This window comes from Cataglyphis hispanica, chromosome 9 (genome assembly GCF_021464435.1).
Source record: "Cataglyphis hispanica isolate Lineage 1 chromosome 9, ULB_Chis1_1.0, whole genome shotgun sequence".
Taxonomy (NCBI): Eukaryota; Metazoa; Arthropoda; class Insecta; order Hymenoptera; family Formicidae; genus Cataglyphis; species Cataglyphis hispanica.
In genome coordinates, this window is record NC_065962.1 from 4220842 (window position 1) to 4233825 (window position 12984).

The window sequence follows — 12984 nt, forward strand, 5'->3', positions numbered from 1 at the left end:
CTCACACACACTACCAGGCGCGCTGCTCACTGTCGCTGCGCCTGAAGATCGACGATGATTGACCAGACTTTATTTAATAATAACTTTTTTATTAAGCATTATAGGACAAAATGGTAAAGGACTTTTCTGCTCAGTTTTCTGTGCTCTACCTCGTCACGAGCGTTGGCATAATCTTTGCAGGATACCTATATATATATGTGCGTGCGTGCGTGCGTTTGGGTGTGTGTGTATGGGTGTGTGGGTGTGGGTGTGTGTATGTGTGTGTTTGTGTGTGAACGTATAAAAATATTTATAATATAATATAAAAATAATATTTATTTTTTAGGCTGGTGGTTCTTTCATTGTCATTTTACATGGCATACTGCAACCGGAATGAATGTTGTCTTACATATTGGTACATCATATGATCTGCCACCTGTACCACCTAACTTTCCAAAGTGCAACAATTGGACACCACGAATTTAATTTGTTAAATTCTATAAATAAAATAAAAATTTATCCCTAATATTAATTAAATTTTTAATTAAATTTTTTTTGGTCAGTTTCTTGAAATGTTTAATATACTGTATGTAAAAAATGTAAATAAATAATAAACCAATAAATACATTGATGCATATTAGTAAAAGTTTCTTAATTGTGTAATAAAAGATTGTTCATAATTACATGTTGTAGAGGCTAAATTATATTTATTGTAATGCGTGTATTACATTACAGCTGTTCGTCTGTCTTTTTACGAATCTGCTGAATTGCTATCTCATATGTTTGAACACACTATACAATGTACAAATGGCATTACATATAAAGATAGCTAAATCCGTTAAGTATTGCAAATTATATGCTACAAAGAGTGAGGCGTGACTTCTTGTAGAAGTCGCTGACTGGCAGTCAGCAGATCTCAAATTCAAATACGTTCGAATCTTTTCCTCTATATGTTTCCTAAGAAAAAAATATATAAGTTATTCTTAATAATAATAAGCTTTATAGAGTTTGAGATAATTGGTAGATTGAAAGCACTCAAGAATGCATCTACAATGCGTCCTTAAAAAAATAATTATATGCTATATATTATGTTTGCAAAACTTTAACTAGTAGCTAAGCATGTTGTATCGTTTTAGTTTGGCAAAAACGCAATACAAAACAAACAGATCTGCATTATGACTGGAAAATATCACAAAAATTAAAACGAACAAAAATTAAATAGAATTTTGCTGATATAAAATAATAAAATTGGAGTATTATTTGTCGGTATAATATGTCAGAAAGTATAAATCAAAACTAAATATTAAAGGTTCAATATGATCAAGCTGAGAGTTTAACTTTGGACAGCAACTTGAAACGAGACAGCCTCAACAAGAGAAAGCAGTTGCGGATTGTTTTGATTAAAGTTTACGCGACAAATCATGAAGATCACTAGAGGATCGACTCAAAAAAATCAGATTTGATTTAGTGCTGATAGACAGAGATTATATAACACAGTATTAATTTCCAAAAGAGAAGACTATTTAGATGATATTGTATTTTTAGATTATAAGAGCGACAAGAAATATTAAACTTGTTTTTAAAATATTTATATATATATATATATATATATATATATATATATATATCTTTAATATCTATTACTTTACTTTATATACTTAATATTAAATCAATACGTAATAAAATTAAGTATGTCATGTGATTTATTTTAGTTAAAAAACTTATTTTCTGTGTTTATATTTCCATAATATTTTCATTTAATGAACGCTTTTTTTATTTTTTTTTAATTTTATGCGAAACAATGCGTATAAGTAGTGCAGGCAGGCATGTTAAAAAATAGATCGCTTTTGTTACTTTTATATTTATGTTATTATATTTAGGAAACTGTCTAAGCAAAGAACAGATACCAACTAAACTGAAAATACCCAAGCGGATTAAGTATTGTTTGTTCACGAAATTTATGCTTTTATTTTAGGTTATATAATTTTATTTTATATTTATTTTAGATTATATTTTTTTGATTTTTAGCAAAGTGAATATTAATCAGCAACCTCACTCTTGCAACATATGAAGGATAAGGTCATCGGCAAGTTTGCTAATATGAATAATTTTATCAATTCGATATCATTTTCTCTTAAATCAAGTGAGACGGAGCTCAGTCGACGGACTGCGCACATAGGCTATCGCCAGACTTCAACATTGAGCGCGGTATCTTTTTTAACACTTTACGATGTAAAAAACACATCGAGTATAGCTTTTTTCCATTTTCGGGAATTCTTTTCCCGGTTTGGGACATCCTCTCGAGAATCTCTCCATCTAGAGACATTATCTATGTGGCTTTGAACTCCTCTCGACCTTTTTAATAACACCCCAACAATCTTTTTAGCCTTAATGGTTCCTGAGTTGAAAGTTGCAACAGACGGAGAGGCAGATAAAGCGGGGGCATAAGGCTTATGTTGAAGTCTAAAATGACGCTCTTATTAGAATTGACAAAATTTTTTTTTAAAGGCTTCCATTTTAACCTGAAAGAGAGGTTTTCACAAAGTTTTATCGAAATCGGAGATGTGCTTTTTTCGGAACTTTATCCAAAATATGGTTACACAGCGGTACAGTAAATTACATAAAGCAATGCGCTTCCTTTAGTCAGTTGTTGGATTCTTCGCGTGCAGTAAAAATAGTCCGATCAGTCCGAGAATCCAATCAGTTCTCTCGATTCTTCTCATTGAGAACTTATAATTTTGCACACATGCTTTAGATGTCATGTTAGAAATTACAAGTCGTTACGCCGTGTCGATTATTTCACGACATCAAAAGCAAATCCGAACATTAAGTTTGAAATGCCTGGGAATGACAATGACAATAAAAATGCAAAGTTATATTAGCATTAGCTTACAGTTTGAAATAACATCATCTCATCCAAATTCTGTTGGTTTTAAGCCCAGGAAATTTGCGATTGATTGGTAGATAGATTGATTGATTGATGGCATAAATGATGCGTGCACATTAAAAGTTGTTATGAAGGCGATATTATTGTGTCTGCGGAACAACGTAAGTTCATTGAACCAGCTCTGTAAACTAAAAATATTATAAGTAAAATTACATAAAAGGTAACATATCTCCGATTTTATTGCCATTTATGTTGCCAATTATGTTGTAGGAAAGATTTTTTGAGTTTCTTGCAAGAAATAGTGAGGGATGCATTTAAAAGGTTTAAAAGATATAATAAATTGAAGTCTGACATTAAAGTATGTGTATACTGTATAATTTATTATTTTTTTCATTGAAAAAAACTGTTTATAACATCTATGTGTGGATAAAGGAGAAACTTCACCAGTCCCCCTGCACTCTCACACCGAAAAAGTTCTCACTTAAATCAAATTTACTTTCAGTTTTAAAAATAAAAATTAGCTTAGATCTTTTTCGGCTAAAGGTGCGAAGGGAGAGGCTACGCCCCTCTAATTGCATGTTGAAATCTATGAACTAATTGCGAAAATATGGTGAAACACATTGATAAAATATCCATGACCATGTACTTATCCCATAAACGTAAACAAAATCCTTTTTCCATGTCTGCTTTACAATAAATACAATGTACACAAATTTTACTTTTTCTAATATTATTAGCTAATAAATAAGGAGATGGGCAAATGAGAACGCTGGAACAGAAACGTCAAAATTGTATTCTTCACATTGTGTGATTAGTATATATTTATTATATTCGTTTCGATCCGAAAATTTAACCATTTTCAGTAAATTGTATGACAAGAAAATAAATAATAAACTTGCAAAAATATATACTTATACATACTTTGTTAATTTTTTACAGAAGAATATCAATAATATGTTTATGCAGCCAAATATTGAAGATTTGGAATGTAATACAATAAAGAACATTGCGGAATTTATTATAATAAATGATATTTCAAAATATAATACAGAAAACATTGTAGATATTGTACATTTTACTATAGAAAATAACATGATGGGATGTTAGACAGTATTAATGACATCTACCTCTGATACATGCACCTATGAATCTGAAAAATGAAACAAGGAACAAAAAGAAAAATATAAAGAATATAAAGATTTAAAAAAAATATTTAAAAACTGCACATGATAAAAATGCAAAAAAAAAATAAAAACAATGAAATATTTGTATAATTGTTGAGAATTGTAATAAATAATGCAGGTATATTAATAGATATAGAAAGGTGGATAATCGTGGAATGTGGTAGGAAAAAAATAAGGAGAAATAGCGGACACAGCACAGTTTTAATATTTTACTATGAGTAGAATTTATTATAAATTAATAAAAAAAAATATCTTCAACACAAAATTCGTTAAATAAGTTCCTATTATTACATTAAATTAATAATTATTACCACTAAGCAATTAGATGCACGTGGCGCGGCAATCAACCACGACTTGAATCTGAGTGTCCGTGTTAATGCACTATCTAACTTATTCAATATAAAATTAAACTGAGTTTAATTATTAATTGTGGAATGAACAACGTACACGTTTGAGTATAAACTCAATTCGTTATAAATGAGATGAACACAATGAACGAAAGTAACAACTTAGAGAGCACACATTGACGGGAGTGGCGCACTTGGACACAGTACAATTGGACATGGTGCAAATGAACACGTTACAAATGGACACGAGATTTTGCACACGGTTCAATTGGACACAGTAATTTTGAACACAGTAGCATTTGGACATGTAAGAAAATACGCATCGTTTACTGGGACACTGCTCACATGGACACTATTCATTTGGACACCATTTATTTGGACACCGTTCGTTTGGACACCGTTCATTTGCACACCGTTCGTTTGGACACCGTTCGTGCGCGCGCGCGCACACACACACACATACACACACATACGCACACGCACACGCGCACGCGCACGCGCACGCACGCACGCACGCACGCACGCACACACACACACGCGTAGCGGGGTGCAAGGGGGGCCTTCGACCTCCCTTCAAACAACGAATGATAAGTGGATGATTGTTAGGCAAAGGCAAAGAAAAGAAAAAAAACAATTTAAGTCTTTATAAGCTTAGGGGTGTACATAATCTTTTTTTAAATCGAGTTCAAAGAAGAAGACAAAGAGCAACGAGTAGAAGAGAACGAACTCCAGCACATCTAGAGTTAAGGAGAACAAGAATAAAAGCACGCGTAAAAGACTAACCCGCAGCAGTTGCCATCAGGAAAACTGGTAATAATTTGTTCTATGCAAAGACGCGGAAACAAGCTCGTGTAAAATCTTTCTATCCGAATTAGGCATTGAATCGTCCAGAATCAGAAAGCGGCCAATGGAGACATCTTGATTGAAATACCTGGTTCAGTTAGTGCCCTTAAAGCTGATGCATTGATCGGCAAACTTGGAGAACTATTTAACGTAATATTTAACATCATAATTAAAGGCGAGCTCCGTGGATGAAATAAACTTTGCAATCTTAAATTTTGGAGATTGTCGTAAGGTGATGAAGATTGGTCCAAAACGTAGGATGGTAAATGGTCTCAGCACTGGATGGACACAATGTTCACTCGTCGCGACCTTGCGTGTTTTCACGAAAGAAAAAATCAAGATCGGAAAGCTCGGTTAAGAAAAAAGCTCGCTCAATTCAGTGTTACAAGTACTGGCAGTTCGATCATATTTGAAATGCCTGCACTTTAGCTGATTATAATCGGACCTGCTTCTGCTGCAGACATCCCGCTAGGAAATTCTAAGCGGATCCTCGATGCATAGTATACGTGAATCAGGGTAAGTATGCAAATCAATTGTTTCAAATTCATATGGAATCGACAAAGATTTTGTTCAAAATCAGTCAGGTCTAATGTTGATGCGATAGAGGTAGATGATCTCTTCAATGTCTTCAATGTAACATCAATTATAGAGAAGGCTCAAAATCTTTTGGCCCAATACATGGTGGAGAGAGAAGTCGGTTTATGCTTGATAAGCGCCTAGACATGTATCAGAATCTCAATTTTGGTTCGTCAGTAAGGATGAACGTGCAGCTATAATTTGGAGAGCTGAGAATTTCTCAAGGATGTGTGTGTTCGTAAGGCGACAGGAGGCAACAGAGAAGCGACAGATTTGTAGCGATTAAATGCGGAGATTAAATGCTTAAGATTTAGTCTTCTACTATATCTCTCGTAACTTTAAAGAAACTCCTCTCTCATAAAACTCTTAACAAGTTGGGAGACATCGATTGGAATCTGAACAATAAAATGGTCTGCGATAACTTCAGTTTCAAGTCTGCTTATTAGGGATCTCATTTTGTTAATAGAAGAGGATTATTAGTGGATCAATTGGCAGCAGAATGCGAGCTACGCATCGCCAACATTTATTCTGTCTCCACTTGCGTAAGAGATTTTAAGGATCTTTGATCATGAATTCTGGGACTCGGATCGGATATAAGACGTAACCGATTAATTCATGATACAGGACACCAAAACACTTTCGGACAGGAAGAACAGATATATCCTTCTCAAGATTGGTCATACAATTTCATATCTACCTAGGAATCAGCGTTGAGATCTTCTGCAGTAAAATCTTGCTAGATTGGACATTGAGGCGCTACATATATCTTTAAAATAGGTCTACAGTGTGAGCACTACAGAGGCAGAAACGTCGTTCGCGGAAGGAATACATAGCTAACAAAGAGATGACGCCAATTGCGAAATCGATTTTCGAACGAATCATAGCTCGTTCGATAAGTTGTAAGTAGAGGATAAAAATCCTAAAGAAGTTCGAATGAATAGGCCTTTGTTTAGGAGAAATCGCGAAGCAAAGATTGGGTCACAAAATTGTGCTGCACATAAATAGAAAATTTAGATTCGTTTTCAGTGAGACGGCGTAGCTGAGGTGGCTCCCGTTTCCGTGCTTTTTATGCCGGCGACGAATGTTCAAGTCCCGCCGACGACTGTTTGGATTTATGTTCATTTCTTTTTATTTTTTCAAATGTAGGACATAAAATAAATACTTTGTTATTTTTAATTTTTTTAAAATGTTATTCGCTTTTTGTAAAATTAAGGATATTTCAGGCTGCTTTAATATAAAACAAAATGAAGAATTTTACAGTCATTTAAGCTGATTATATTTTTCACATAATTTAATATATATATATATTTGGGAGAAGCACTCTACAAATGGCAATGGTTATATATGAGCGATACATAACAATGGATTATCGCGTCCTAGCAATCACACATCGATGGGTTATGCCTTTTTACTGCTCGCTTATACTCACGCGAATTGGTCAATCTTTTTTAATTAATTTCTCGAAAATTATTACAAAAATAGCAAAGTGGTACAGGACTTTTATTTTCAGTTTTATTTGCTCTACCTGCACACGACGATGATGCGATTGACGTCTGTATATATACAGGGTGTCCCATTTTAAATGTTCCACCCTCATAACTTTTCAGGATCAACGTTTGAAGAAAAACGACTCGGATAAAAGTTGTAGAGAACAAAGGGAGCTATCTAATAGTGACCTTGGATTTGAAATTAAAGGTCATTTTCAATCATTTGAAGATCAACTTCTGTTTTTTAAATGGGAATCCCTATTTTTGAACCCGGATTCTGAAAGAGCGGAAAATTTTACATTAGAGTTGTAAGGGGTCAAATTGACCCTAGGGGTCATTTAAAAGTAAAATATCTCTGCCGTATTTTTCAGGCTATCTTGTCATGATAGAGATGTATCAAAAGAATGACCTCCATAAAAATTGTCGAGGTCATCGGAAGTCACCACCTGGTTACCTTGAATTGTATCTTAACCCTCATTTTCAAAGTGTGAAAAAAATAAGACAAAGATAATAACTCAGAATCCGGTTCAAAAAGTTACTAACTCAGAATCTCAGAATCCTCAGAAGGTTTCTTAAATTTTAACAATTTCTGGAAATTTTGAAAATTATTTGAAATTTATCATTAAAAATTTCTCAGTTCTTTTTCTCGATCAACTGATCATATTATTGAAAATGTATTGTATGTATGTATTGAAAATTTCTTCTACCTGTCACAGTGTATACTTTTAATATTAAAATTTCACAGTTTTAATGTATTTTCTGTTATAAAATAAGAAGAAATAAAGTTTGCTTTTATGCATATTTATCATATGTTACATCTCACCATCGTACATAAATTAAAATTAACGCGTCAAACTAATCAATCACGGGCACCTCGCCTCGTTTCACAAGACTCGGTAATCCGCAAGCCATCAAAATTTGAATGAACAACGGTCATCGTTCAAAATAAAAATTTCTTTATTCGACTTTCTGAGATCATTTCCTATTGCTTTTGTTCGCAATTTTATTGGATAACCTGTTCTTTTCGCGCCATTTCTGTCGTCGCATTTGCAATCTTTCACTCAATGTTAATTTGCTTCAGTTACAAAGATTCGTTGCACGAACGTCGCGAGCACATTGTACTTTCTGTTTGTGAAGAATATACTTTTCTTGCTAGTAACAACCTGGAGTAAATTTTCTCCGACACTTTATCACAAAATCACTTCCTCGGTCAAATCCGAAATCTATTAACTTGCAACAATAATAATATTTTATAGATATCATATTTTTAATAACATTATATTACATTATATGTTAAATAATATGTTAGATTTATATGAAATAAACAAACAAATCAAGACAAAGGCAATAAGAGCCACGCACGATAATTATGGCGCAATATGTTTTATTTTATTTTAATAATTATGAGTCATAAAGAATACATACGTTTCGATTTCTTCTTTAGATTATCTTCAGCGCAAATAAATAATAAATTAACATACAAAAAAGTAAATAAAAATAAATAAAAATTGTTATAACGCAAAAATAGAAAATGAAGTTGATGTCTCTCACGTCATCGTTTCCAAAATTTGTAAATTTGTTATTTGGGCCGCTAAACTCCGGCTCAATGCTGAGAAGTACCACTTTTGCTAAGATCATTTCCAGTAGGCCACATCATCGGCAAGGAATTTGTACCAACTCGGCAAAAGTAAGTGCAATTGCGAATTGGCCCGCATTCGCCGATCTCCATCAAGTTCGCCAGTTTCTAAGCCTAGCGTCACCGACATTTTATCATTGACTTCTCTGTCATCATTACACCCCTGATCCCTGATCTAATTTGCAAAAATGCTCGATAGGATCTGAACCGTCGCCAAGAACGAGGCCTCTCAACGTCTCAAGGACGCTGTAACATTCGCACTAGTACTCGTCTGCCCGGACAATTCGCCATCCTGCAGACCGACGCTCGTATGGATTAGATGCGATCTTCATCCAGCAATTACTTGAAGATGAGCGAATTATAGCATACGCCAGCCCAACATTAAACCCCGCTGAACGAAACTATAGCGCGATGGAGCTGAAATGCCGCGCAGTAGTCGGGAGAAACAAATAAAGTATTATTTAACTCAAACCTATCAGTTTTAAAGTTGCGTTGTTTTTTATTGTCAGATTACGTACTAATCTTGATTTTCACAAATATTTGTTTGTTAATAACTTTTTAATAAACAAGCGACGGCTAAAATCTCTTGAATGTAACTCAGGACAATGACCTTGACAACATATGTTAACAAGGTTAAGGTCATTAGGGCTGGTTCCCCTTTTGTGAAGTTTTACCGAAAAATTTAAAAAAAAGCATTTTATAAGCAATATGTTGTAGTTGTAATATGGAACTTGAGTTAAATTTTTCAAAAAAAAATTTTTTAATGAGCTGCAGAGTGTCAAAAATAGTAATTTTAAAGAACAAAACAACATTGTTTAAAGCACAGATATAATAGGGTAATAAAATATAAAAAAATCACTGATAGCATGTCAGAGTTGAAAATTATCAAAATGTTTTTTTAATTTTGTGTTTATGATGATTTATATTTATAATGCTTATGAATATTGTGTTTATAATGGTTTATATAATTTTTCATCGAGTTTCAACGGTATTTAAAGATAGCCCAATTTTTACAGTGGCACCACAAGGAGAAGTGAAGTGCACCAAATGGTCTTTGGAAATAAAACCTCCCACCTCTCATACTCTATCCCCCATCTGGTCTTCAAGTGATAGTGCTGTTAACCCCCACCAGAGCCAGAGAAATTACTCTTTGAGGGAACAAAAGAGAGGGGAAAGGGCCCTCCACTCTTTGAGCGTTGGACTGACAATTTGCCCCGTCAAAAACTATTGTTAAGAAACCAGAGAAGCCTCGGACGGTCAATACGGAGACGACTCGGCAAACGAAATATGGACCTGCAACTGGGAACGTGGAATGTAAGATACCTATATAAAACTGCCGTAGCCATAAGCCTCGCGGACGTATTATCTAGGTGTAAAATACAGATCCTAACATTGTAAGAAACCCGCTGGAAAGATAATAATACCTTAAAAGTTGGAATCTACACTTTCTTTAACAGTGGTGGTTAGAAACATTTCTTGAGGATAGGTTTTGCCCTTCATAAAAACCTTCTGAATAGCGTGAAGAACTTCCAGTCAATAAGCGACAGAACTTGCTCACTTAGAATCATAACAAAGTTTTTTAACCTAACATTGATCAATGTACATGCAGAAACAGAAGAAAAGGAAGTTATGGTGAAGGACGAATTCTACATTAGGCTGGAACAAATCTTTGACACCCTCAAATGACATTAAAATTGTACTGGGCGACTTTAATGCAAAAATTGGGAGAGAAACAATACACCGACCAGTTATAGGCAAAGAGGTCCTCCATGAGCTTTCAACAATAATGGCCTCTGAGTGATAAATTTTACGACCAGCAAAAACTTAGTGGTCTCCTCAACATATTTCCCAAGAAAAGACATCCACAAACAAACGTGGAAATCCCCAGATGGTTTAACTTCCAATCAAATAGATCACGTATTAACAGAGAAAAGAAGAACTTCTAGCATACTGCAAGTAAGGTCGTGTAGGAAACCCAATATCGAGTCTGATAATTTTCTTGTAGGAATAAAGTATCTCTGCAGACTAGCAAACAGATCGTCTAATTCCTACACTAAAGGCAAAAATTTAAAATAGAAAGCTTAAAAAATGAGGAAATACTCGCAGACCAAACTAAACTAGATGAGAGACTGGCTCAGATCCACTTCAGTGCGCAGTCCGTGAACATCAACTGAGAAGAAGTATTAAATGCAATAAAGCAGCGGAAGAGAAAATAGGATATTAGGAAACAACAAAAAATAAGAATTGGTATGACGACGAGTGTAGAGCAAAAATTGAGAAGCGGGACAGTCTCAGAGAGCAATGGCTACAGAGACCAACGAGGACAAGGCTGCTGGAATACAAGACAGCAAAATCAGAAGCCAAAAAGGCTTGTACATACAAAAAACAGAAATTCATAAAAGACCACAAATGCGGATGCGAATGCAGAAATGTTTTCAAAGACATGAAACAGCAAATGCCTACAAAGAATTAAACATGATTAGAAATATTCTCAAACCAATAGTAGGAACGTCAACGGAACAATAATAGTCAGTAAAGAGGAGGTGCACGCTAGATGGAAAGAATATTTCCAACAACTCTTAAATGGAGGAACATGCCTTGATAACGATGCACATACATCAGATCCCAGGCTCTACAACAACAACCCTCACAGCGAAGACGTCCCACCTTCTTTTCGGGAAGTGGAATCCACAATGGGAAAATTAAAGAACCGGAAGGCACCTGGAAAGAATAACATCCCCGCAGAGCTGGTGAAATGGTGGTGGTACGAATACAATAACAGTTATAACTAATTCTCCACAATTCTTCCTCCTGTACCGGTCCATAAATCCTCCGCAAGATCTTTCTCTCCAATGCGTCCAACAGACATGTTGGAGATCACGAAGACATCACGAAGCATGGGCATTTGCATAGAGATCAACTGACAGGCTGATTCACAGGCACAAAATCATAAAGCAGATATGGACTAAAGAAATCCTTCCAGAGGATTGGAAGAAAGGAGTTATATGCCCAATTTTTAAGAAAGGTGACAAATTCGAATGCACCAATTATAGAGATATCACACTACTAAGCGCAGCTTATAAAATTTGTCCACAATCATCAAGAACCAGATGGAACCATATACAGAACAAATCTTGCGAGAATACTAAGCAGGTATTTTCGAAAGAGTAGATCGATCCTGGACCAGCTTTTCACGGTGAGACAAACACTGAGTAGATGCTGGGAATTCGGAATAGACGTCTTCCAACTATTCATAGATTTAAACAGGCGACAGCAGGGAAAGCTTGTACTCAGTGATGTTAGAGCTGGGAATACCACCTAAACTGATAAGACTGATCAAAATAACTTTGAATCAGTCTATTTGCGTAGTTAACATACAGAGAAGCTTGAAGACCCCCCTCGCCTGTAGAAGAGGCCTAAAACAATGGATTGGTGCCCCTATGCTCTTTAATCTGGCTCTTGAATGGATCATGCGGTGGGTGTGGATCCAAACGGAAACCTCACGCATAAATTTAAACAACTAGCTCGTTTCGCAGACGACATAAACTGCATGGCGAGATTTCTACAGGGACTTCAAATAATCTACGTAGAGCTGGACAAAGCGGCGGAAAGGATCGGTCTACAAATAAACGAAGATAAGAACAAGGTTCTAGTTACGACTAGAAAAACATGAAGACCTGAACTAAATATCCCCTTCACAAATTGGTCTTTCGAGGAAACTTTAGATTTTAAATACCTGGAGTCCATGCTTACTGCTGACAACAAGGGTCAGGACATGCAGGCAAAAATCAATGCGTCCAACAGAGCATACTACGCGCTTACACCGATATTAAGATCTAGCGAGGTACATAGGAACACCAAGATCATACTCTATAAAACACTAATACGTAGTATAATTATGTATGAGTACGAAGCATGTGCATTTACACAGAGATCAGCCTGTCGGTTGATGTCTTCGTGATGTCTCTTCGTGATCTCCAACATATCTGTTGGACGCATTGGAGAGAAAGATCTTGCGGAGGATTTAGGGACCGGTACAGGAGGA

The 12984-nt window shown here is 35.2% G+C and overlaps 2 protein-coding genes across 4 annotated transcripts in view; both read left to right on the forward strand.

The window, feature by feature from the left end:
* LOC126851972 (uncharacterized) overlaps nt 1-625 on the forward strand; it is a 163720-nt gene extending 163095 nt beyond the window's left edge. For all 3 annotated transcript variants that reach the window (XM_050596378.1, XM_050596381.1, XM_050596380.1), the window contains one exon: nt 326-625. In XM_050596378.1, coding sequence (XP_050452335.1) covers nt 326-465 — 140 coding nt within the window. In that variant the 3' untranslated portion in view covers nt 466-625. The remainder of the gene's footprint in view (nt 1-325) is intronic.
* A 10615-nt stretch (nt 626-11240) lies between these two features.
* Nucleotides 11241-12612, forward strand: LOC126851920 (uncharacterized). The gene is made up of 4 exons (XM_050596255.1): nt 11241-11311; nt 11443-11703; nt 11879-12092; nt 12508-12612. The coding sequence occupies exons 1-4, from the start codon at nt 11241-11243 to the stop codon at nt 12610-12612; spliced, it is 651 nt and encodes a 216-aa protein (XP_050452212.1).
* The last annotated feature ends 372 nt before the right edge of the window (nt 12613-12984 follow it).